At 53.7% G+C, this 25,189-nt stretch overlaps 1 protein-coding gene across 1 annotated transcript in view; it reads right to left on the bottom strand.

The window, feature by feature from the left end:
• Positions 1 to 25,189, bottom strand: part of LOC144934195 (paired box protein Pax-2-A-like) — a 79,667-nt gene that overhangs the window by 43,485 nt on the left and 10,993 nt on the right. The window contains exons 2-4 of the mRNA XM_078859774.1: positions 24,969 to 25,057; positions 17,255 to 17,380; positions 3,460 to 3,626 (exon numbers count right to left, since the gene is read on the bottom strand). Of these exons, the coding sequence (XP_078715900.1) occupies positions 3,460 to 3,626; positions 17,255 to 17,380; positions 24,969 to 25,057 (382 nt within the window). The remainder of the gene's footprint in view (positions 1 to 3,459; positions 3,627 to 17,254; positions 17,381 to 24,968; positions 25,058 to 25,189) is intronic.

The following is a 25,189-nucleotide window of genomic DNA, read 5'->3' as shown; positions in this document are numbered from 1 at the left end:
TTGGTGGGGGTTTATATCGACATCGGGATGGAATTGCCCCCACCATAAGAATATGGAATTTCCACCACGAGCTTGGGACCAGCAATATAGATAAGCGCTCTGTGTGTGCTGTTTGCGTGGCATAGGTGTGTGCGTGTGCATGTTGCGTGCATGTGTGTGGTGCGTGTGTGCCTGTCATGTGACCCATGTGTAGTATACGTGCTGTATTTGTGTGTTCATATGCTATGCGGTGTGAATGCTCCGTACGATGTGTATGCAATGCTGTGGCTATGCTCTGTGCGGGTGTGTATGCTATGCCGTGTGTATGCTATGCTGTGTGTGTCCTATGTCTACGCTATGCGGTGTGTATGCCATGCTATTTCTATGCTATGCTGTGTGCAATGCGCCTGCCGTTTTGCTATTGTGTGCATGCTGTCCTGGCGCGCATGCTATTTTCTACTTGCCATTCCGCGCGCGCGCTGTGCGGCGCGTGACCGCTGTGCGTGCGCGCAGTGCCCCGACGCACGGTCGCACAGCCGTCGTGTAGCGGGGAACAGCTGACAAATGGGGGAGCCAAGGGTCAGGGGGTCAAGTGGCAGGAGGAGAGGTGGGGTGGGGTGGAGGGGGGTGAGTAGGGGGAGGGGGGCGGGTGATAGAGGGGGGCCCAGAGGCACCGCCAGTTAAGCTAATCCCACTGCCCAGTGCCGCCACGATCGCCCCTTCACGGATTTATCACTTGATTAATTCGAGGGGACGGAGAGGAAATGAAAATGAACTCAATTAGGCAGTGGTCTCTGCCACAAAGGGTTTAAGTGTGCGGGCTGGGGAGTAATTACTAGACCCCCGTGCTTAATAGCCTGACGAAAGTAAATAAAGGTTACCGCTGGTAATACACACTTTCAGCGATAAAGTTACAAGGCAAGGCAACTCGATTTCATTGTCCCCTGGTATTAATCTTGCCCGTACGGGGCCCGTGGGGTTGAGAGGTGCACGGAAAACACTACAACAATATCGAGACGATAAATCTTCATGAGAGAGCTTCATCTCGCCGGAAAATGCGCTTTAATTGCGCCGAAATCAGAGCGAGTTTTGAATGTGTGTTTTACTGGGGGGGGGGGGAGGGGGATTTTTTCAATTTATACCGCGCCACGTTTAACCACACCTTTATCCCCCTCTCTCTCTCTCTCTACTCTGTTCCTTCCGTGTAAAATTTTACGGCCGAGGGCTTATAAAGGTCATGAAATATCTCAATGACTTCAGTGCGAGGGGTTTTTTTTATCATCATCGCTCGCTAAAACTTTCCCCGGCGAAATTAAAACAAAAAAAAAGTAAAATCAGGTGGAAGGCGACGCGCACAATGCCTGCGGCGCAGCGCTCTCGCGTAAAGTCTTTTGGCCTTTCGCCGGAACGACTATCTCGACTCTCTCCCGCGTTATCTGCGTCTGCGCTGCCACTTTTAAAGGTTTCTCCAGCCTTTGGGGATATCTATCGCGCCCGCCGCCACCGCCACTGCCGCCCAAGCTCGAAACGTTTGCCGCGGCTTTGCCATCGCTCCGGGTGATGCGCAGATTTGAATCCCCGGGACTCTGCCGGCTATCGCGATGTGCTGCTCGTGTCAAACGCAGCCGCTGTCCCGATCCGCGGCCTCCGAATACCGACCGGTGTAAGCGCGTTCGCTGTCGTCGTCTCGAATGCTACTGTATGAAGATATTGGATTCTTGTTGATCGATTGAGCCATCATTTGTGGCCAGGTCGCATCTGAAAAAAAAACAATAAGCTAATCGCTCAGTGGGCTTTAGCTGGTAAAATAAATAAACATCGTTGTATTTGCATATTTGTTTCGTACCTTTCCGACATTCTGCACTCCTACCGCATTCTCGTTGTGTTGTTTGTTGTTGTAACGTTTTGACCCTGTGCGCACACTGGAAATCAAGAATATGTAAGTCTGCTTTGAAAATCAATTTCTTGCAAGTGGCCTTCCCTCTTTAGTTTGGTCGCATGGCCCCCTGATTCTGTGTTTCCTGCTTCCCATGCATTGCGCATGTGGATCCTAGGATGGGATGCGCATTACAAATTTGAATGATTATTATCCGTGAAAAAGAGCTTGGTGACTCATCGGATTCCTCGAGTATAAATAAAGATTTCAATGGTGTCCGTTAACACAGAGTTCCCTCTGCCGTGATGTTGAATACGCACAGGCTGATGTCGCTTATTTGCATTCCGTAGTAATTTTAATCTATCAAGATTATTATCTAACACGTGCGAACGAAAGCAGCTCATTGACTTGTACTTTCTAATGTTGTAGATGGGGTACGAAGACACATTTTGGCACAATTTATAATTATTATTATTACATGGGCTCATAAGCAGAACAATTGGAATTTTTTTTTTAATTATCGAGGCCCCAAATTTTTGTTGAATGTATTTTGTTGAATTAGTAAGTTTTAGAGAATGCTCAATTCCAATAAACAATCTGAATCTACAAGCCACCAAAGGAAAGTTTTTGAGTTCAGGTCCATCACAATTGGGGGACGAAAATGTCAAAGTGTTTGTGGGTGTTTTCAACCGGGGCCTACAAAAGTTATTATTATGATTTTATCTGTAAGAGTTGAGGGTCCTAGAGCCAAACATAAAATGAGATTAATTCCGTTTTTGGAGCACGTCTTGAAAAAAAAATGTGACGCAAAAGCTCCAATCCAGTGAGCAATGCCCACTAACTATCTATGAACTATATTTTAGCAGGTAAGGCCCACTCAGCTATGTAGAAGCTGTTTTTCAGAAGCGACCAAGCTATCACAAATGATAGCTCAACAAAGTGGCTTATCACATGGAAATGTGTAGCAGCCAACTACTCTAAACGCACGTTGATTCTAAATGTGAAGGGAAAACCGGAGGACCTGGAGAAAAATCCACGTGACCACGGAGAGCGACAGACACGCACACTCCAAATATACAGCAGGCGTCTGGGTGGGGATCGAACCCACGACCTCCTGTATACCAGGCGAGGTAGTTAACATCTCATAGCCACAGCGGTGAGGTGCCCACTGTGGAACCACCCTGCCCACGCTGGAGGTCAACACAGCCGGTGCTCACAGGCACAATGCCGCACAGAGACAGGCGAATCAATGTTCGGCGCATTGATCGATGCAGAGCATCTGTAGCAGCCACAGTCAAAGGGGAGCAATGAGTTTAGTGAGCGTGAGAGGGAAATCTAGAGGTGAGAGAGGGAGGTGAGAGAGGGGGAGAGGGAAAGAGGGGCGAATGAGAGGTGACAGGGGTGAGAGGTAAGGAAGAGGTGAGAGGGTGATAGGAGGATTCCACGGTACCAGACCAGGCCCTTGACTTGTCGCACAACCTGAGTGTGAGCGAGTGTGTGAGTGGGGCGAGTGAGAGCGAGTGTGAGCAGGCCAGCGGGCGGAAAAGCGTGAGTTGAGGGCGAGCGGCCGAGCGGGGCGTGCGGTGCGAGCGGGGCGAGGTTACCTGCTCGGGCTTGCCGTGCTCGGCGAACACCTCGGCGTAGTGCTGCCGCTCGAACGCGCGCTCCAGCGCCTCCAGCTGCTGCTGCGCGAAGGCGTCGGAGCGCAGCTGCTTGCGCACCGCGTCGCCGCTCACGGGGGAGTCGCCCGCCTGCACGGGGCTCACCACGTCTGGGTCGCAAGGCGCACACACACAGGACGAGCGCGGTCAGCCGCGGCGCAACGCAACGGCGCGACGACCACGGAAGCGAACGTGGTTCGGCACGGCGGCGCGACGAATGCGACACGCTGCGATGCCGGCGGTCGAATGCAATGAAGCAATGCGTTGCAATGCGGTAACCTCCGATGCAATGGCACGCAGTGCAATGCGATGCACTGCAACAGGCAGCCAGGCTGGTAGGGAGCGCCTCTCGCCTATAAACAAGATAACTGACTGAAGCAAGCCTAACCCCAACCGATGCGACATTGTGCGTCGAAACCGGTTCAGAGTTTGACCTGTCTTAAATCAATCCGTGCCGAATTGATGCACTCGCAGAAGGCCTGCGCGATGCTGATGGGCTGCGTGAGACAAACTTGGACGTTCACGTGGAGCGACGGGCGCACGTGTGCAGGAGACGTGCGCCGTCCGCTCATCGCTTTCGTCGTCGGCACACAGAGAGCGTGGAGAGACAACGGACGGATCTCCTCCGTGAGCGAAGCCCGAGCGTCGTTATCAGCGACCGCGCGTCTACGCAGGCGGGCGGTGGGAAACTGGGTGCCACTCGCTCTGCGTCTCGACAACTTTGAGACTTGGGACCAAGACAACCGGGGGACTTGGGACCGCCAGCACCGCCGGGGGTTCTGGGCTCGGGCAGAGCACGCGGGGAGCGGCCATTTGTCACGAGCCGCCCGAGTGCGCGAACATTTTTATGTCGCGTTTGTTTTGTCGTTGAGTGAAGTTTCGTTTTGACACCGAGCGTGCGAGCGGAGGCACCGGCAGCGAGCGAACGCAAGGGTTGTGTCTGCGCGACGAGCCCAGCGAACTGGAGCAGGCGGCGGTGACAGAAGCGGAACAAATGAAGACATTACAAAGCAATTAGGGCAGAGAATATTTCACCCGGAAAAAAATAAATTACGGAAGAAAGAAAAAAAAGAACCCTCGGCAAAAAAGCTAAATTATGCCACGAGCGCTCGCGCCGAATGCGGAGAAGAGTGATTTCCAGGGCCGAGCCGCGGAAAGAACTGTACAGGGTTGGGGCGCCGGGGAGATGGATTGAGCCAGAGCTGCGGGGCTCCCGGGAAGAGAGCGGTGAGAGTGAACGCCGGCTGCAGTGCGGCGCAGACTGCAGTGCGGGGCAGAGGAAGACACAGCTGAGGATAAGAAGGGAGACGCTGTTCCGCTTCATAGTGTTTGCGTATGGATGGCTGTGAATTACTCGGCACTGTGTATAAAAGGCCAATGGTTTTCCACGCTCAAAGTGGCGCCTTATTTTATCGGCCCAGGAGGGATGGTGAGCCGAGTCAATCCAACGGCTAGAAACTTTACTCACGGTCTAGGGCATCACCTCGTGTGGTGTGCGAACCACAGCAAGAGAGAGAGAGACAAAGGCGGCCAGGCAGAGTGCCGGCCACCCCCACCCCATCACGCGTCATGCCGGTCTTAACAGGTGCTCGCTGCTTGCCACTGCGCCCGATGTTCCACGATGAAAGATCTTTGTCTTTGTGTTCATGTACACAAACGTGTGTTCATACACGACGACAAAGACAAAGATTCCCCATCTCCCCCCAATAGCCTAAACAGACTGTTGGGGCAAGTGCTGTTAGCGAGCACCTATGAAGGCCGGCAAGGCACACGAGGGGGTGGCTTGCCAGCAATACGCCCGGCCGCCTTTGTCTCCCCAGTGGAGTGGCGATGTTTGCACACCGCACCAGGTACTCATTTGAGGATGAGTCGACCTAGCGGAGGCCCAGGACCGGTTCAGATAATCGTCACCGATTTTGGCCGTGAGCGGGAATTGAACTCGGGCCGCCGGGTTCATAGTGCAGTGCCCTCACCGCTACACCGCCGCTCCCCACGACCACAGACACACGCACAAGCGCGCGGAAAGGCACGTGCACCGTGGACTTGTTTACAATGGCCGGGACCGCAATAAGATTCCCCTATGGGGAACGAACATAAAATAATTAGAGAGCGGCGTGCGATGAGGTGCCGCGTCTGACAATAAACGTGATTCATGGAGATGATAGTGGCGATGTCAGCGATAATATCGCATCGTCAAAGTCAAAGTGACTCCCCCCCCCCCGGCTCAAACGAGCCGTGTGCGGCGTTCATCTCGGTTTATGGCCCGGCGGAAGTGGTGGAAATTCTACATTCTTATGACAGGACTGAGTTATTCAATACAATGACGGCTTTATACCTTTATCGACCCTTGAGAGATGATGGGTTGAGCCTCCCTTATATTTACGACCTGCTCGCGCGAAGCACTGCGTCGTCACCCAGCTGGGTAACGTCTCTCGTGTTATTGATACAATAATCATGCTGCCCAGTGCTGCCAATAGTCCCAACTATGGGACACGCACACACACACGCACACGAATAACCCAGCTTACCCGTCTGTGTGTGTTGTCATCATGACAGCAATGCATCTACAAGAATGGCACACCAAGGCATGTCGCTGCAGTGCTCTCTCTTTTTAGGAAGATCATCGATTGCATCTCAAATGTGCAATTTTAATGGGACGTGTCATCAGCAGTGACGCACGGTTCGGTTACGTGACCGTGGCCACAAAAGAAATGCCACGGAAAGCTCAAAAGTGTGCAAAGACCACGAATAAATGCATGCTGGGAATGGCATTGAGGCGTAAAAGAGAAACCCGTGGACGAGAGCACATACACGGGTCATTCGACGTAAGTTCGTCCGTGCAGAAAGTTCAGCGGGCTTGGGCAGGACACGTCGGAAGAAGGGACGGTGGCCGATGGTCAAGAATAATAGCGGAGCGGCTGCCGAGGGATGGAGCGAGTCCCGGGAGGGCGTCGCCCGGGGAGATGGAGCGACAATTCAAATATGTAAATGAGGGGAAAACCCCGGCACGACAAATGGGTCAATGGAATCGGCTCGTGTGCTGGTGATAGGTGGACTGTCACAGCGTCGTGCAATTACGGCAATTGCTTGTGGGAAGCAGTGGATGGATCATGGCTAATGATGATTATGGTGAGGAGCGAAATTTGCTTCTGGAACCCGTACAGCCGTGCAAGCAATCGCTTCATCGCCCCGGGGAATGGCCCTAGTGGTATCCCTTCAAGGAGTTAACTCTAGCTGGCGTTTGGACAGACTGCACCTGGAAATAGGAATGTGGAATTTGCATCACTTGATAAAGGCTGCCAATTCAAACGAGTACTTGCTTGGCCACAGACAGGCTGACTTGACTTATTTTTTTTACTTAAATTATGCACTTATAGGGAATCTCCCGTAATGCTCGACACAACATATGAATGTTTCAAAGGTATTTTAACGATTCATCAACTCCAGAAATAGCGTCTATTATTTTCTTTTTTCCTGCAGTAAAACAATGATTAACCCGAATGAATTCCCATCATTTTCACAATCCGTAGCGGGAGCGCGCACAAAACCGGGCGCGCTCTCCGCTCGTAGAATTAAGGCCGCCACCATCGCCGCTCATCAATCTCTGATAAATGAAAGGCTTTTTCCCACCTTAACTTTCAATCTGGTATAAAACACCATCATTTAAATCAAATCCAAAAAGGTTAAAAGCATTTTAAGTCTTACATGACCACTAACTGTCTCATGACTTCAAAACAGTAAATCACATCTCGCTCCAACCCTAAGCTTGTTCTCATATTTTTCTCTGCGTGCGTTGCAGGGATTTCCTGCCTATGATCCGTTATTAACTCCAAAACAAAATGTTTTTCTCTTCCATCTTGTGGATTTGGCTGCCCTTTCCCCAGAGTTCAGCGAAACATGGCAACTTTAAAGTCTCGCAATCAGACTCTCTATATTAAAAAGCCACAGTCCTGGCTCTGAATCACTCATATATCAGTTTATGTCACCATGCGAGGTGTCACTCTAAATTTACGGGCGGTTAGATTCGCCGGGACTTACGATCCCCGGTCGCTATCGATCGCTCAATTTCGCCGGCCTGGAGGCGGCCGAAATGAAGCTGGAATGAACAGCCGCGTGGCAACTCATCGCGCCCATAATATCCCACTTAATCCAGCGCTTTTGTGGGCAGATGGAGTCGCATTGATCTGCCCTGTAACGTTGATCGCGCTGCTGGGACACGCGCTGTCCCCTTCATCGCGAGGGATTGACCCGGTGGCCGCCCGCGACCCGGGCACGCCGGGGACCGCACGGTCGCGCCTCCCCAACCCCCACCCCTTTCCTCTCCCCCCCCCCACTCACCTCTCTCCCGTCCCCCCATCTCCGGGAAGCTGAGTCCCTGAGCTTCAGCCTGGCTCCTGAGCTTCAGTCTTGCCCCTATAGCCCAGACCTGAAACTCGCCCCAAGGCCTGCACTGAGCCTAGCGCTTGGTCCCTCCCTCAAGCCCGGTCACTAATCCTGCTTACACCACAACGCCCAACTCCAGGCTGACTCTGAGGCCTGCACCAAACCTGCCCCTTAGTCCCGTCCAAAACGCAGCCAACCACCCGGCGCTAACCCTAAGGCATACCTACACTAAACCGGCCTGACTCTTAGACCTGCTCGGCACATCGCCATCCACCCAGCCGATGGTTGAATCAGAGCACTAAGGTCTAGCTCCTTCAGCGTGGCTATTAAGCCAGCCCCACAGCTTAGGCTCAAGGCCGCCTCCGAGGCCTGCACTAGCCTGTGCCCTTTTGAGCAAAATTGGAAACAAAGGGGCAACTATCACTTGACCCGAATCAATGTTCAAGCCTCACCCTGAGGCATACAACACTGTGTTTTTTTGGTTTTGTTGCAGATACGGCAATCTAGCTTTCGAAAAAAAAATGCTGCGTCCACTTTCAAACGAACATTTGGGGAGAGCTCATCTATTTTGGGGACCCGAAGCCATGGTGGAAATTCCATGTTGCTATGTTCGGACCAGTTTCTCCATAGATTGGCTACTATATACTTTCCACAAAGTGGTACCAATTGTATATGCTCAGTAAAGATGATGATGATGCTCATTGGGCTGAGTTAAGCCCCCCGTTCAAAAGCGTGAACTCCCAAACACAGGAGACAATATGCCAGATGGCATTGGTGATCGGATGTAGACGATGATGTTGTTGACAGTGATGACGATGATGATGTGTTTGAAAATAAAAGGTCCCAGGCCTCACATTCGGCTCCACATTTGGAGCCTGCGGACAGGCAGGCTGTCGCGCCAGGTGTGTCCATCGCAGCTAATTGAATGACTGATCGTTTACCATGCCAGCCGCATTAACTCTATTGCCACACATATGACTCGCGCAGTCTGGAAAACCTGGCACGCCAATATTGTGTTTCCTCCCACACCGCCCCCACACACACGCACAAATAAATAACGATGCAGCGCCGTGATCGACAAGGCGTCCATCACAACACACACGTACAGTGCGCATCGATAGTCAATGTCATACAAGCGCTGGGACAACGCTCCTTCGGTGGCAATTCCACGTTCCCATGGAGGGAGCGAGCGCTTGCATACGACGATTACTGTGAACATCGCATAAAGTGGTGTCCATTTGTGTCCAACACAGGAAGGCAAGGGGCCGGACCGACCCTCGACGGGATTTGAACTCACGACCTTCTGACTGCAAGCCGAGCGCTCTAACCGCTGTGTCACGTGGCCGCGTGCGTGTTTAAATTACTCGCAACACAATCACTCGCTCGGCAAACGACATCGGTTCCAGAGAAAACGAGGAGCTAACATCGTGCGTAATATTGTTGACGAAAATATATATACCCTGACATCCAGCACACACGGAGTGTGCATTACATTTCTAGAACGGTGCACGCAATATACCCCGCATGCAAATGGATGAATGAGCGCACGCACGCACGCACGCACATGCACGCACACGCCTGCACGGACCCACACGCACACACCCAAACGTATGCGCACACACCACACACACACGCGCACCCACACACACACGCACAGCGAGCAGAACACAGAGCCTAATTTGAGCAGAGCTGGCGATCCGTCACTGCATTTACAAAACTGTTAGCGCCAGATGTGGCCAGTAGCAATGATGCATCACTCACCCATCCCCACAACCACTCTTAATTTCCTCGCAATTTGCTGCACCTGCCTTTTGCTGCTGCTGGTGGTTGTGGCAGTGGTGGTGGTGGTGGTGGTAATGATATTAGTGGTGGTGGTGAAAGTAATGTTGTTGATGGTGGCATTAATTATGTTGTTGGAGGTGTCGGTGGCAGTGGTAGTCGATGGTGGTGGTGCCAGGGATGGTGGTGCTGGTAATGATGATGGCGGTGGTGATGATGGTGGTGAGAGTAGTGGTGATGGTTGTATTAATGGTGGTGGTAGTGGTGGCGTCCACACTGATGATACTAACGGATCTCGTTTCATTCCTGAGGGGCCATCAAACACTTCTGTCACCAAAATAAAATCAAAATGCCACTTCGCATCACTCCTCCATCACTACTGCTTCTCGAGTTGTGGTTTTCGTGTTAGGTTTTATTCAATGATCATATCCCAGTTTTGCTCTTAGTTCCATTGTCATCGTAATGTTGATGATCATTACGATGACCTTGGCAGTGCACAACTAAAGGTTGAGAGTTCAAATCTCAGTCAATAAAACAATCTATGTTTCATTCCCTCCGAGGAAGATAAATGCAGTACCACTTTGTAGGATGTCAACATAGAGACTGGCCCGCACCATGGCAAAGTGGAATTTCCACCCCTGACGCAGGACCGGCCGTGGAAACGAGTGCCAACTCATTGATTATTTGAGCTGATGGGCACTGTCGACTGGGGCCTGTCACAGCCAACAGAGCAATGAGGATCGATCATTTCAGAGAACAGAGAACGGCCCCAGAAAATGAGACCGCAGAGGCACATCCACAGTTCACTGTCATCCCACCCCACGCAGCGCTCCTTCGTGATTCACAAACAACGAGTTTGACCTAACGTCAGTCACCCGACATATACGGTAAATACAGACAGAATTAAGTGAAAACCCAAAATCTCATGATGTTTTTTTTTGTTTAAATATCTGTGCATTCATCGGTGACCGAGCTGAAACCATCAGACTCGCCACACTTGAAAAGCCACTTTTATGCCTGGGATTTGAACCCGAGATCCCAGCCGCGATGGCTCAGTGCTCTTACACGGACACACGCATTAGCATGAGCCGCAGCGCCTCCTCCCAGCGCAGCCACCCCCCCCCTGCCACCGCGGCAAGCCAGCCAACCACATCATCAGCTCACATTTCTCGGGGGCACCTCTCACCTCGAACACGCCTGCGAAGATGCACAACAGGTGATTGGGGCGAGGTGAGCATCAGACAGGGATCCACGCACAGAAACCTCCACTCCCAAACACGGATTTATTTGGGAATTATCAGAGGTGCGGGGGAATTTCGCCGGGGGCAGGAGGTGTTATTGACCTGTGGTAGGATTTTAGCCGGGACAACCGGTGAGGTGATCGGCCAGCCCTTACGGAGGAGCGCCCCCGAGATTGCCGCTGTCTGCGGGGCGCGACGGCCAACACGTCGCCAGCTCAGCGTCACCTCCACCCCTGCGAGGCTTCAAATGTCACCGATTCCACGACGTTTTTGTCGTTGTTCTAAATGCGCAAACGGTCAGGTGGTGCTGCGGCTGATGTTCTGAATGTGCAGACGGTCGGGTGGTACTGTGGCCGAAGAACCAGGTGTGGAAATTCCACATTCGCACGGCAGGGGCTTGTCTATCCATAGCCCACTCATTGCTGAGTTCACACGGAGCGGCGCTCCGACTCCCGCGCTCCCGTGAGGTTCAGACGGAGCCGCCCGCGACTCGGACGGGGCCCACGTGGTGCGAGAGTTACGAGGAATGTCGCAGAGAGAGGCAGGCCAAGCCATCCCGCAAGGCTGCCTTTGTGATGATCGTTTACAGCCCCTCTGCCCATCCACTGCTGGATGAGGGCCTCTCCCATTGCCATGTCAGGCATGGGGTGTTGTTTTAAAAATCATATTTCACCACACGGGTCAGCACTCGCTGGTGAAGGTGTTGCCAGGCTCGTTCAGATATCATTGGCACGTGGCTGGGGAACTGAACTCAGGTCTAGCCAGGTTCAAAATTCAGTTCACCAACCTCTGTGCCACGACCATGACATCCTCCTCAGCAAACCGGCGCCTGCCCATCGCGTTCAATCACACGGCTGGTGGCTACAATGGGTGCTGCGGGTGGCAGTGGCTTGGCGAGGCCTTCATCCAGCAGTGGATTGACCAATGGCTAATGATGATGATGATTGCTCCGAGCGTGTTATCATTGTTGACTATTCCCTTCGACTACCGCTGCGATATCCATGTATTAATTGCATCGCAAATATTATATCTACGTAAGCCGCGTCCTCCCTGTCACACTCAAAGCCATCTCCAGGCCCCCCACCGCCCCCCCCCCCCCACTCTGTCACTGATCTCCCTTGCCGCGGAGCAGTGCCTGAAGCCTGGCGAATGAGCGCGGGTGATTCAGTCCCCGTGTCTGCCCCACGTAAAGCTTCTCGGAGCTGGGCTCGACTGAATTTAAGTGAAAAATCAACAGCGAAGAAAAATAAAAAAAATAAAAAAAACCCACTCGCGATGGGTTTTTCATTTTGTGCAGCCAACTGGTGACGGCGCCTGAGAACCATCTCTCGCCTCGCACGCCACACTCGAGGAGTCGGTTTAATCCTGGGTGGGAGGCTCTGGGATTCGAACCCAGGATCTCAGCGCTGCCGGCTCAGAGCTGCGACGTAACTTCAGCCCAGAGTCAGCCAACCACATTATTAATATCACTACTATCGACTTGCGGTGTGTGTAGACACGTACACACACGTTACTTTGTGTGTGTGTATATACACACGCACACGTTACTTTGTGTGTGTATGTGCGGTAGTGTAGTGGTTAGCGCGCTTCGCTACAAACCCGTCGACACGAGTTCGATTCCCGCTCACGGCCAACACCAGTGACGATTTTCTAAACCGGTTTCGGGCCTTCCCTAAGTCGAATTAGCCTCAAATGAGTATCGAGTGCGGTGGGGAGACAAAGGCGGTCGGGCGTGGTGCTGGCCCACCCACCCCTTCGTGTGCCGTGCCGGCCTTCATAGGTGCTCGCTAACAGCACTTGCCCCAACAGTCTGTTAAAGGCTCTATGGGGTATCTTCGTCTTTGTATATGTGCACGCAGTTTGATCGTAAACGGGGAAAATAAGCTGGCAAAAGAAACCGAGAAGCCAATAAATCCAAAGCATCTCTGCCTCCTCAAACGAACTTTGGTCAGCGCTTTTCACATTTGGTGACTCCGAGCAGGTGCTGGAAATTCCACGCTTCCATGGTCAGGCCTAGTCTCTCTCTCTCTCGAGCGCATCATCGCAAACCAAACAAACTTCTGCGGGCGGGAATGAACGCGCGGCTAAAGTAAAATAAAAACAACCGTGGGGCCGGGTTCCTCTCGTCAGAACCGGCACCGTTAACTTGGTTTGTTTTGGGACACGGGGGGCATTAAACAACAACCACCACTGTTGTGCTGCTGCTGCTGAGACCCTCCGCGTTGTGACGCGGCGCGGAAGAGGCTTTGCCCCGCGGCTGAGTGGCGTAATGAGCGTGAAGAGTGCTAAGTCAGCACTGAACGAAGAGAGGCAGGTCAAGTGTTTGCACTCCGCGGACCCCCCACCCCTCGGCCACCCCCTCCTCCTCCTCTTCATCGTGGCCCCCACCCCCCGCTCCCCCCCTCCCCCCCGCTACTGTTTAATCAACGGGCCGATCGGCACAGCGAGAGGGTGCCGAGGCTGCACGCGCCACTGCCGCTACAAGGACCGTTGGCCAGGTAATTGGATAAAGGCGGCGGCGGCGGCAGTTAAAGAGGCCGAGCAATCCGGCAAATCCGCCGCTCGGACTGAGACGTCGCGATGAGACGCACGGCGGCTCCCATCAGCAGCGGCAGCATCAGCAGCGGCAGCAGCAGCACTGCCACCGCCACCCCAACTCGAGCGCTCTCCCAGCTCCGGCACTCTCGCGTCTCCAAGTCGGACTCACGACTCTGAGCGCCCCCCCCCCGACTCTCCCTGCGGTATCTGACTCTTCAGCGTCGACCAACGTTGTCCGTACAGGGGGAAACCTTTTGCCCAACGCGGATTTATCGAACGCGCAGTTTCAGCTGCGCACGGTTTGACGCTGCTGAGAATTCTCATCTCCGCGTCGAAAAGTAGTGCCGGTTGGAAGGTGGGAATGAATCGACTGCGAAAACTATTTTCTTTTCCACGTGGTTTTTTTTTGTCCGTTTGAGCAAGCGGGAAAGTGCTGTTAGCGAGTAGCACCTATGAAGGCGGGCACGTCACATTGAAGGGGGTGGGTCGCCAGCACCATGCCCGGCCACCTTTGTCTCCCCAATGGCGATGTTTACACACTGCACCAGGTACTTGTTTGATGCTGAGTCAACATAGGGGAGGCCCAGGTCTGGTACATATAATCGTCAGTGATTTTTTTGTGTGAGCGGGAATCGAACTCGGGTCAGCAGGTTCGTAGCACAGCATGCTAACCACTACGCCACCGCTCCCCACACAGACGTGCATACAAAGACAAAAAAAGATCCCCTAAAAAACAAAATCCCATGTACCCAAACACATGCAAACCCACCTAAGCACACATGAACATACACGCATGCACACGCACACATTAACACGCACGCTGGCACTCTCTCTCTCCGTCTCTCTCCCGCTCGCCCCTCTCATCTCCACGTGTCCCCACTCGTAGCAAACACTCCCATGCCCTCTCCGCTGAGTCAACAGCCGCGTTTCCATCAAGGGCCCGCACTTGTGGAGCAAGCCAGCCATGCACCGAAATCCTGGAGGGCCTCATCGCTCAACTCTAACCCTTGCCATGACCCAGCATCTCTCACCCTCACCCAGCATCCCTCACCCTCACCCAGCATCCCTCATCCTCACCCAGCATCCCTCACCCTCACCCAGCATCCCTCACCCAGCATCCCTCACCCTCACCCAGCATCTCTCACCCTCACCCAGCATCCCTCATCCTCACCCAGCATCCCTCACCCTCACCCAGCATCCCTCACCCTCACCCAGCATCCCTCACCCAGCATCCCTCACCCTCACCCAGCATCTCTCACCCTCACCCAGCATCCCTCACCCTCACCCAGCATCCCTCACCCAGCATCCCTCACCCTCACCCAGCATCTCTCACCCTCACCCAGCATCCCTCACCCAGCATCCCTCACCCAGCATCTCTCACCCTCACCCAGCATCCCTCACCCAGCATCCCTCACCCTCACCCAGCATCCCTCACCCAGCATCCCTCACCCAACATCTCTCACCCTCACCCAGCATCCCTCACCCAGCATCCCTCACCCAGCATCCCTCACCCTCACCCAGCATCCCTCACCCTCACCCAGCATCTCTCACCCTCACCCAGAATCCCTCACCCTCACCCAGCATCCCTCACCCTAACCCAGCATCCCTAGGCCTAACCCAGAGCTCAATGTCCCTCATGCTCTCCAATTTTTCACTTTAAACTGCCAGCAAGGCAGAGCACTCGATTCCCACTCGACCCGGTTAAAAGTCAAAGCGGCACGGCTAGCGGAGTCGAAGTGGCCGGCTTCAATCGTCACATGGACAACGTCGGCTCGTCTCCGTTTCGTTTGTCCACTTTGACAGTTTTCCTCCAACCACGTCTCAAAGACAGCCAAAGCTGATGTAGGAGCGGGAAGATCAGCTCACGCGGCAACGCGGCACCGCGTGCGATGGCGACGGCATGGGAAAGAATTCATCTAGCAGCGGACAGACCGTGGGATGATGATGATGATGATGGACACTCCAATTATGCTAACAGCATCTGAGCATAAAGGAAACATCCGTCCTTCCCTCAATTCCCCGCGAGAGCATGTCCCCGTGTTTACGTGGACATGCTGATCCTGTGAAGTGCAGTGCACCTCTTATGTCATTAGCCTCCGAGGTGCTGCGGTTAGAGCACAGGGTTGGCTCAGTCTATCATCATCGTCGTCATTATCCCTCGAGGGTGGATAAATGTGGTACCACTTTGGGACAAGTCAGCAGAGGCGGTTCTGTGTCGAGGCGCGCCGCCTACACACAGCAACGTGGAGTTCGTTCAGAGTCACCGCATTGCCAACGAGCGTGGCGTGGCCCTGAGCCGATGGTGGGAAATTCCACGGTCCTATGTCGGGGCCAGTCCTACCCACCGGATACGCGGCACGTCGAACGTGAACCCACCCCCCCCCCCCCTGTTCCTCTCCGCCCGGCTCCCTCCGTCCCTACGTGTGTTGGCTAATGTGCGAAGACACGCACACGCACACACACATCACAATTACGCACGCGCGGGCGCACACTCGATCTCTCTCTCTCTCGCTCTAAAAACTGCACGAGGGCGGCTAATCCTATTTGCGTCCCACAGAGGGAAACAACAAAAAAAACCCAAGTCGACCTTTTCAGCCCAGAGTAGTCAATCAGACGGAGGATCAAGGAATGGCCTACCCTCGTGGGAGAGAGAGAGAGAGTGCGAGAGAGAGAGAGAGGGGTAGAGAGAGAGAGAGAGACACGCGGGGAGAGGGAGAGAGAGAGTGAGAGGCGATGGAGAGGACGTTCTCTCTCTCTGTGTGTGTGTGTGTGCGGCACGCAGGACTAATTTGCAGCAGACATGAATTGCGAGCCGCCGCGTCGGCAAGGCAAGCGCCGCGGAGCACGGAGAGCACCTCTGACTCTCCGAGCCGGCGGCCCCCAACCCCCCCACCCCCAGCCCTCACCCCCCACCTCCAGCCCTCACCCCTTCTCCATTCCTGAACCCCGCTCGGGCCGTGATGGGGTGAGGACCCTGTCTTCCCCTGCACTGCGCTCTGACGACGACGGTCTTGGGGGAAGACGGGCAGCTATTTCCTGAGCGCGAGCGCTTGATTGGAAGCAGACTGCGGCAGGCCCGCGGGCTTGCAGTGGGGATGATGTCGATCATGATGGTGATAGTAGCGGTGGCGACGGTGATGGCAAATTATAGTGGTGGCGGCGGCGGTGGATGACATTGGTCGCGAAAGTCTACGTGTTAAACTGTTGGGGGCGGTGATGGGGAGGGATGGTGAAGTTGGGGGGGGGGGCCGTTGCTACTCCGCTACCCCAAATGTGATGCTGCGACCTGGGTCCGGGGGTTCACACGCAGGACCTGGCTGCCTGCCACGCTGGAGAATCGTCGTGTTAAAAACAACCAGGTGCCTCTTCACACACACACACACCGCACACAGGGTCGATAAAGTGAGTTCCACCGTTTTGGGGTGGATAGACTGACCACTGTCATGGTAATGTGGAATTTCCACCAGCAGCTCAGAACTGCTAGGAGGGGTGATCACTGCCCAACACTCGTTCGATTGCATTACGAATGAATAAAGGAATGACCGAATGAATGAGTCAACGACCGAATGAATACATTATTAAAACTATACAACGAAGAATGAATGACCGACACATGAATGAATGAGCGAACTAGTATATAAACGAGCGAGTGAATAAACGAACGAGTTGGCGAATGAGCGAGCGAGTGAAGGACGCGTGTGGCCCTCGCGACGACGGGATGCCGGGGGTGGTGGAGGGTGGTGGAGGGTGGTGGAGGGGGGTGGAGGGTGGTGGAGGAGGGGGGGTGGGGGCCGCACCGTCGTCACGCTTCCTCTTGCCGTCGCCGTTGGAGCGAGGGATGCCCAGGATGCCGTTGATGGAGTAGGAGGACGCCACGGAGTCGTTGGGGGCCGAGGAGACGGGGGTCACGGCCGAGCTGGAGCCTGTGCCGGGGCAGACGCACGCACGCACGCGCACGAACACACGCACGCACGCGCACGAACACACGCACGCGCACAAACACACGCACGCACACACGCGCGCGCACGCACCCGAACGCGCGAGGCGTGAGGGCTAAGCCACGGCAGGGTCGCGGGGTCGCCCCGCCCGGTACCACCGAGACTCGGGGAGCGGCGTTTTCTCGTTAAATAATCTCCTGGATTTTATTTCCCCCGTCGTGCTATCGATGTCGCGGGTCGGGGAAAACTGTCCCTGCCGGAGCCGTGGAACACCCCACCCACCCTCCCCACCCACTGAGCGAGGCCTCGCGTCGTCACAGCCACGAGGATGGAGTGAAGCACACAGACGGTGGCTGAGAACGACCGCCCGAGGGATTGCAATCGACGCCTCCTTTCCAGAGGCGGAGGCAGCAGCCGCGCTGTGCACCTGGCGGTGATTCCAGTTCACCGTTTGTCCATCACCCAATATGGGGAATGGCATTCGACCTTTGTTTGATATCCCAGGAATGCTAAAAACTAAACTCTTTTTTTTTAATGTGGAAGGAATAACTGGAGGACCCGGAGACAAATCCACGCGAACCACAGGGAGAGAGACACGCAAACTCCAAATATACAGCAGCAGGCGTCAGGGTCGGGATTGAAGCAACCATCTCCTGTATACCAGGCGAGGTAGTTAACATCCCGCCATGGTGGCGCCAACGCGCAAGGCACGACTCAAAACAGTGCACATGAGAATTGGGCTATTTATAAGTGATGCAAATTTTGCGCAAATTGTATTCAAAGAGGGTGCAGGACTTTACACACGATACAAAACGAACGAGGAACAATACAAACGTGTTGGTAGCAATGAGAGGAAAATATTGTATTTGAATCATCCCCGTGTGTTGCACGGCTGGGCGTGATCGCTCCACGATTCACGCGAGTCTCAAACCAGTTTTTCAGGAGCCTCCTGCATCAGGATGTTTGGCCAATTCCTCAACGAGTCTTTTCGTTGTTGCATATTTACGGCCTCTTAACCTGGCTATAAAGATTGTCTGCGTCTCTCGTTGAAACGGGGCCGTTAAACAGCTGGACAAACAGTCTGGCTCGCCTGTGGCTGCAGCGGGGACGGCCCTTCGGCTCACCGCTCGTAAGGTTAAAAACCCTGCCCCTGGGATCAACCCAGCCCATCGGCCCGAATCGACAGATCGTGCCAAGTCGACTTAAGGTCGTCATGTGGAAAAAAAGTATCTTGCCACACGACCGTGGAATTTCCACCACTGGCTCCGGGGGGAGAGGGGGAGGAGCAGTGCCGGATTATCCAAGTAGCTAAAGTAGCTACTACATATGTAGTAGCTAAATATGTAGTAGCTACATATGTAAGGAAGCTACGGGCCCCGCACTTTGAAGGGCCCCGCGCTAAATGCTTTCAAGCTATCAATTCCGGTTCAGTGATTCGGCACTTGCTCTATTGCTACAGTACCATACCGCCTTCAACTTTTATGAACGACTGGGTGTTTAAGGTTAGCGATTTGTCGTATCATCTGGCTGTATAGCGAATGAAAAAATACAATTACTTTACTATGCAAGTTAAACATTTACGTGTTTTTATATATTTTTTTATTTATTTAGGGCCCCTTTACAGCATATGCTACAGGCCCCGCGCTCGCTTCATCCGGCACCGGGGAGGCGGTGGGGGTGGTGGCACCAAACGAAGATGAGCGACTCTCGACCCTCCCGTGACGCGTCGCCGCTTCACGGACGCGGCCCTCCGCGTGCCGCCGATTTGATTCGACTTGACGGCGAGAGGCGCCGCGCGGCGAACACAAACACACGCAAACCCCCGAGACGCGGGGTCGGACCGGGCGGGCGCGCAAGAACAATCGCTCCGTCCTCGCATTCCCCGCGACCGTCCAGAATTATGACGGCACATTCCGAGACTGGACCCCCCCCCCCCCCTTCACCCGCGCCCCCCCAAAAAAAGAAAAACAATCAAAACGCGGGAGAGGTAATCACAGAGCCTCTGGACAATGGCGCACATTACGTTTGAACGGCGTGGCCATTCCCCCCCCCCCGACACTAATGCCCTGCCACACGTGATGCATTGTATGTTTTTTTATAATGGGCTTTCTGACTTTGAACTCTGACCCACGTCAAACGTATTGAATATTGCCGGCGAATTGACTGGCGCGCACGCGCGTCACTCGGTGAACGCGCGTGAACACACGTGCGTGCGTGAACACACGTGCGTGCGTGAACACACGTGCGCGTGAACACACGTGTGCGTGAAAACACGTGCGTGCGTGAACACACGTGCGTGCGTGAACACACGTGCGCGTGAACACACGTGTGCGTGAACACACGTGCGTGCGTGAACACACGTGCGTGCGTGAACACACGTGCGTGCGTGAACACACGTGCGTGCGTGAACACACGTGCGTGCGTGAACACACGTGCGCGTGAACACACGTGTGCGTGAACACACGTGCGTGCGTGAACACACGTGCGTGCGTGACCACACGTGCGCGTGAACACACGTGTGCGTGAACACACGTGCGTGCGTGACCACACGTGCGCGTGAACACACGTGTGCGTGAACACACGTGTGCGTGAACACACGTGCGCGCGAACACACGTGCGCGTGAACACACGTGCGCGTGAACACACGTGTGCGTGAACACACGTGCGCGTGAACACACGTGCGCGTGAACACACGTGTGCGTGAACACACGTGCGCGCGAACACACGTGCGCGTGAACACACGTGCGCGTGAACACACGTGTGCGTGAACACACGTGCGCGCGTGAACACACGTGTGCGTGAACACACGTGTGCGTGAACACACGTGCGCGCGTGAACACACGTGTGCGTGAACACACGTGTGCGTGAACACACGTGCGCGCGTGAACACACGTGCGCGTGAACACACGTGCGCGTGAACACACGTGCGCGTGAACACACGTGCGCATGAACACACGTGCGCGCGTGAACACACGTGCGCGTGAACACACGTGCGCGTGAACACACGTGCGCGTGAACACACGTGCGCGTGAACACACGTGCGCGTGAACACACGTGCGCGTGAACACACGCGCTTTCTGCCTCTGAGCCAGCCGGGTACCAGCTTCCTCGTTGCTAAGCATCATCGGTGGGGCTCGGCCCTTCCGATCACCGTGACAACCGTAATCACCGTCACTCGACTCATCGGGCAGGGTGGCAATGGTCCTAACTACTGCGTGTGTAGGCGGTGCAACTGCGTAGAGGGCCCCTGGGGCCGGCCTCTGAAGAGGTGGGGGAATTGGACAGTGGATTGTGTGGGGCATTTCATTCGTTGCACCAGGGTCCACTGATAGTGATCGATAGACTTACATAGCTATAGACCCATAGACTTGCATAGAGACCCATAGACTTGCATAGAGACCCATATACTTATACAGCCATAGACTCATCTAGAAACCCACAGACTTAGAGACCCATAGACTTGCATAGAGACCCATAGACTTGCATAGAGACCCATAGACTTATACAGCCATAGACTAATCTAGAAACCCACAAACTTAGAGACCCATAGACTTGCATAGAGACCCATAGACTTATACAGCCATATACTCATCTAAAAACCCACAAACTTAGAGACCCATAGACTTACATAAAGACCCATAGACTTATACAGCCATAGACTCACCGAGAAACTCACAGACTTACATAGAGATCCATAGACTTACATAGAGACCCATATTTACATGGTCGGCACGACTTTTCAGTCACAGGGCTTCATTACAAAGGGCTGAAATTATTATTGTGCTTAGTATAACACAGACAATATTTGTACATAATAATACAGGTAAGTATAGCTGTTTTTAATAATATTGCATCATCTACACTATACTTTCACGGTCAACCAAGGGAAGTGGAAATGCATTTCAACACGGAGCTCCGGACAATGAGTGGCACTGCCGCTGTCAATGGTCACGTGGTGGGCGCGGGTGATAGAGAGAGAGGGGGGGGGTGGTAATGAATTGTAGCGGGTTCAACAACAAAGTTTATTTTCTGCGCGGCACGGATGATGGAATTTTGCGGGCAGCACTTTTCGTTATCCTCCAGTGCACCATGCGACCCGGTCTCCGGCGCGCGTGGGATATAAGCGAGCGAGGCGCTGTGCAGTGCACAGCCCATTATCCAATAACAAACAGATTAGCGGGCATTTGATCGGCAAACATCTGGATCGTGTTTTGTATGTCCCCGGGATTCGACGCACGACTTGCTCGCTCGCGTAGGCGCACCCACACCACCAGCTACATTATTATTATTTTTACTTGATTCCAGAATAGATTTTGGTCAGAATCAGAAAGTTTAGTTATACTGGAGGAATTCGATGAGCTATAAAGGGGCCGTCCATAAATGACGTCACGCGATTTTGGACAATTTTTTACCCCCCCCCCCTCCTCACACGGCGTCACAAAAAGTCAGGCCCCCCCTCAAATATAACGTCACAAAGCTCTGCCCCCCCCCCAAAACCATATTTCCATTTTGAAAAAAAAACATGCTTCAAATCGCTTTAAACTATTGTCATTGTAGTGCGTATTTAATGTGGCGCTGCACTTTGATGTTGTAGGAGAAAATATTTATCAAAAAGTATATTTAATTAAGTAGAACGTGTTGTCTATATTTATTTAAAGTTGCGCATTTTGATGTGACGTCACATTTCTCAAACCCCCCCCCCCCCCTCCTCGCCACACACCGTCACAAATGTCTGACCCCCCCCCACCCCTAGGTGCGTGACGTCATTTATGGACGGCCCTGAAACTCTTTTTCACAGATGACTCATTTTTACCATCTCGTTTGCGCTGTTCGTCTTGTTTCTGTCTGGCGCGTACCGATGTTATCTGTGCCGGTAATCCGCGCTAACGTTTGCATGTCATTTCCAAAAAATGTTCACCAATGTTTTCTTACTTGCACCAATCGACGGCAATGTATCCTGAGCGTGAGAATTAGATTTAGCCGACCAGTCGGTGAATTTCTATCGGCGCCCAATCCCCGCCTCTATTTGCCGAGTGTTTTTATTCACACTCCGTCACCAGTCCGCAAGATCACTTTGTGTTTTTCATTATTTTTAGATCTTCTTCGCATTGAAGACGTCCGTCAACCCACGCCAGAGACCACTGATACAAAGCCACATGCTCGAAATTCAGGTGGAAACCCCTGCGTGCGTCAGTGGTGGAAATTCCACATTGCCATGCCAGGTCCAAGTTGTTATTTCAGGACAACCGCCCTTGACCGGTGCTGGTTGTGTCCGCGGTGACGAGGCCGGCCCCCGTCTGTTGCGCTGAGCCCCGTGACCTTGAGTGGCGGGCGGGCGGTCGCCTGCTATCGTCACCAATTCTTCCCCACTTCTTCCCCTCACCGCTGCTCTGTTCGCGCCGCTGCTGCTGCTGCTGCTGCCGTTGACGAAGTTAACTTAGCTGTTTCTTGCCGTTGTTGATTTCGTCGCCACATTTCCACGTGGGGGGTGGTGGGGTGGTGTGTTTGGGGGGGGCGGGAGCTTTTTGTCAGAAGCACGAGGTTTGTTAATCATTACTCTCTCTTCGCCGGCCGTAGATGGAAAAACAAGTTGCATTTCTCGGCCGCACTAAATACTCGATACCGCTCGAATCGCGCGTGCTTGTTTTTTCCACCTAAACCTAAAACTAAACTAACAGCTAAACTAATTTTGTATTTGACCAGGTAAGGCCCAATGGTGGTTCAACGAAGTGGCTCATCGCGTGCAGATGTATGGCAGCCAATTACTCTAAACGCACGTTGATGTGGAGAAAAAAAATCCACGCGACCACGGGGAGAGAGACATGCAACCTCCAAATAAACACGCGTCAGGGTCGGGAGTGAACCCACAACCTCCTGTACAGCAGGCAAAGTAGTCAACATCTCGCCAAAGTAACGAGATGTTAACGACCTCTCCCACCGCTAGATTACCACCAAGTCAGCAAGATCGCACCCGATCTTGTCGCATCTCACAAGCTAAGCCGGTTCGGGCCTGGTCTGCGATTCGGATGGGAGACCGCCTTGCCGATAGCCGGCGGTGTAGGCCTGAGGCTTCGAGTTGGAAAGACGATGGCAGTTACAGCAGTGGACCTGTGAATCGATCTGTGCGAAGAAGCTTTGAGTGTCGCCCTTCGCGTGCGTGACTGTTCGGCTTTGCCCGAGTACTGTCATTTCCTCGCGCGTGAGGCCAGACACACACACGACGCACTCACGGGACTGGCCACACACCCTGACCTGATGCAGCCCGATCACCATGGGGCAATAGTGGCCATGTCCTGGCTGAGCGAACGGCGGCGTTCTTACACCGAGACACAGTTGCCCACCTGGGCGTGCGCGGCATCTTGAAGGAACTTTCCATTCTAAAAGTCACAGCGATGCCCTTCGCCGGCTAGTGTTGGGTAGGCGTTAGCGCCACCGACCATTCTCAGCCAATTGGGTCAATTCCAAGTTATGGCACGGACCAGCCTCTCTCCACAACGGGGTTACGAGTTCGCCCCTTCCACAATGTGATACTCGTTTTATCAATCCCAGAGGTATGGTGATGATGATTGATGATGATGGTCTGAGTTGAAGATTAGAACTTGCACGTTTGGGATCGCGAGTCAAGTGCCCTAACCACAGCGCGCGCCACCCCGCCGAATCATTTGTACACATTCACGTGAAGTGCAATATCATAAGTGCTACTTGTAATCGAGTGATCAGCCTACGATTACGAATTACACAGTGATTAGAATTAACGGTACAAACATTCAGGTCGATTTAATGTCAGGCCAACGGACATGTTGCCGTTCACCAGCATCGGTTCAAGCAAGCCGACGAGTGTCGAAACCGGTCCAGAGTTTCGCTCGTGTGGAGCCAACGCTGCTGTAAATTATCTTGTCTCTCTCGAAAGCGTGTGGCTGATGGAATGTGTGAATTAAAAAAATATTTTCTTTAAGCGGAGGGGCGGAATATGTGAAGGGGGCGTTATTCCTTCCGTAATTATTCGGAGCCGAGAGCTCTGCGCTGAGCCCTGCAGGCTGCGTGTCGCGCGCGACCTCTCATCGCGTCGACTGCTGCTGCTGCTGCTGCTGCCCTCACTGACGCCACCAACCCTCATCAACTCCCAGCTTCAACTGCATTTGGAGTCGTCATCACCGTCGTCGTCGTACAATGCAATTAAAAAAGAAATCAACTGATAAAGGCTAAGCAACAGTCATCAGATTACACTCTGCGTGCTCAGTAATAATGCCGGATTACCGGTAGCTTGCGTGAGTAACCTGTTTAGTGTCACAACAAGGTGGAGGTGTGCACGATGCGGACCGCGCCGATTGCAAGATCGTCACACGTGGCTGGAGTTTCGGGCGGCTGGCATGCACGTGAGCAAGGGGGCGGCATTTCAATTCCAGGCCGCGTGCCAACCCACTCGTTTCTGTGCAACGCGGTTCAACGTTTCAAGGCGTCTGAGTTGCAACTGCATCTCAAGAGGGGAGAGGTAAGAGGAGTGGCACGGAGTGAGATGAGAGGTAGCAGAGTGCCGAGCTCGGAGCGGAGCGGAGCGGTGTTCGCCACTTACTGATGCCGTGGCTGGAAGAGGAGACCTGCTGGCCAGGGCTGTCTTGTGACGGAAGGTGGAACGGCTGCTGGACTTTGGTGCGGATAATCCTGCAGAACACACGCGCCCACGGCGCAAACAGCGTCAGCGTCGGGGAACGACTGCACAATAGATCCGAGCCAGTCGTGAACTCTTCGACACCGAACCTAACTCATACCATGCTCACGAGACCCAGAGATATA

This window comes from Lampetra fluviatilis, chromosome 9, assembly GCF_964198595.1.
Source record: "Lampetra fluviatilis chromosome 9, kcLamFluv1.1, whole genome shotgun sequence".
NCBI classification, from domain to species: Eukaryota; Metazoa; Chordata; class Hyperoartia; order Petromyzontiformes; family Petromyzontidae; genus Lampetra; species Lampetra fluviatilis.
Note: the sequence above shows the minus strand (reverse complement) of the source record. Positions and strands in the feature narration are given on the sequence as shown.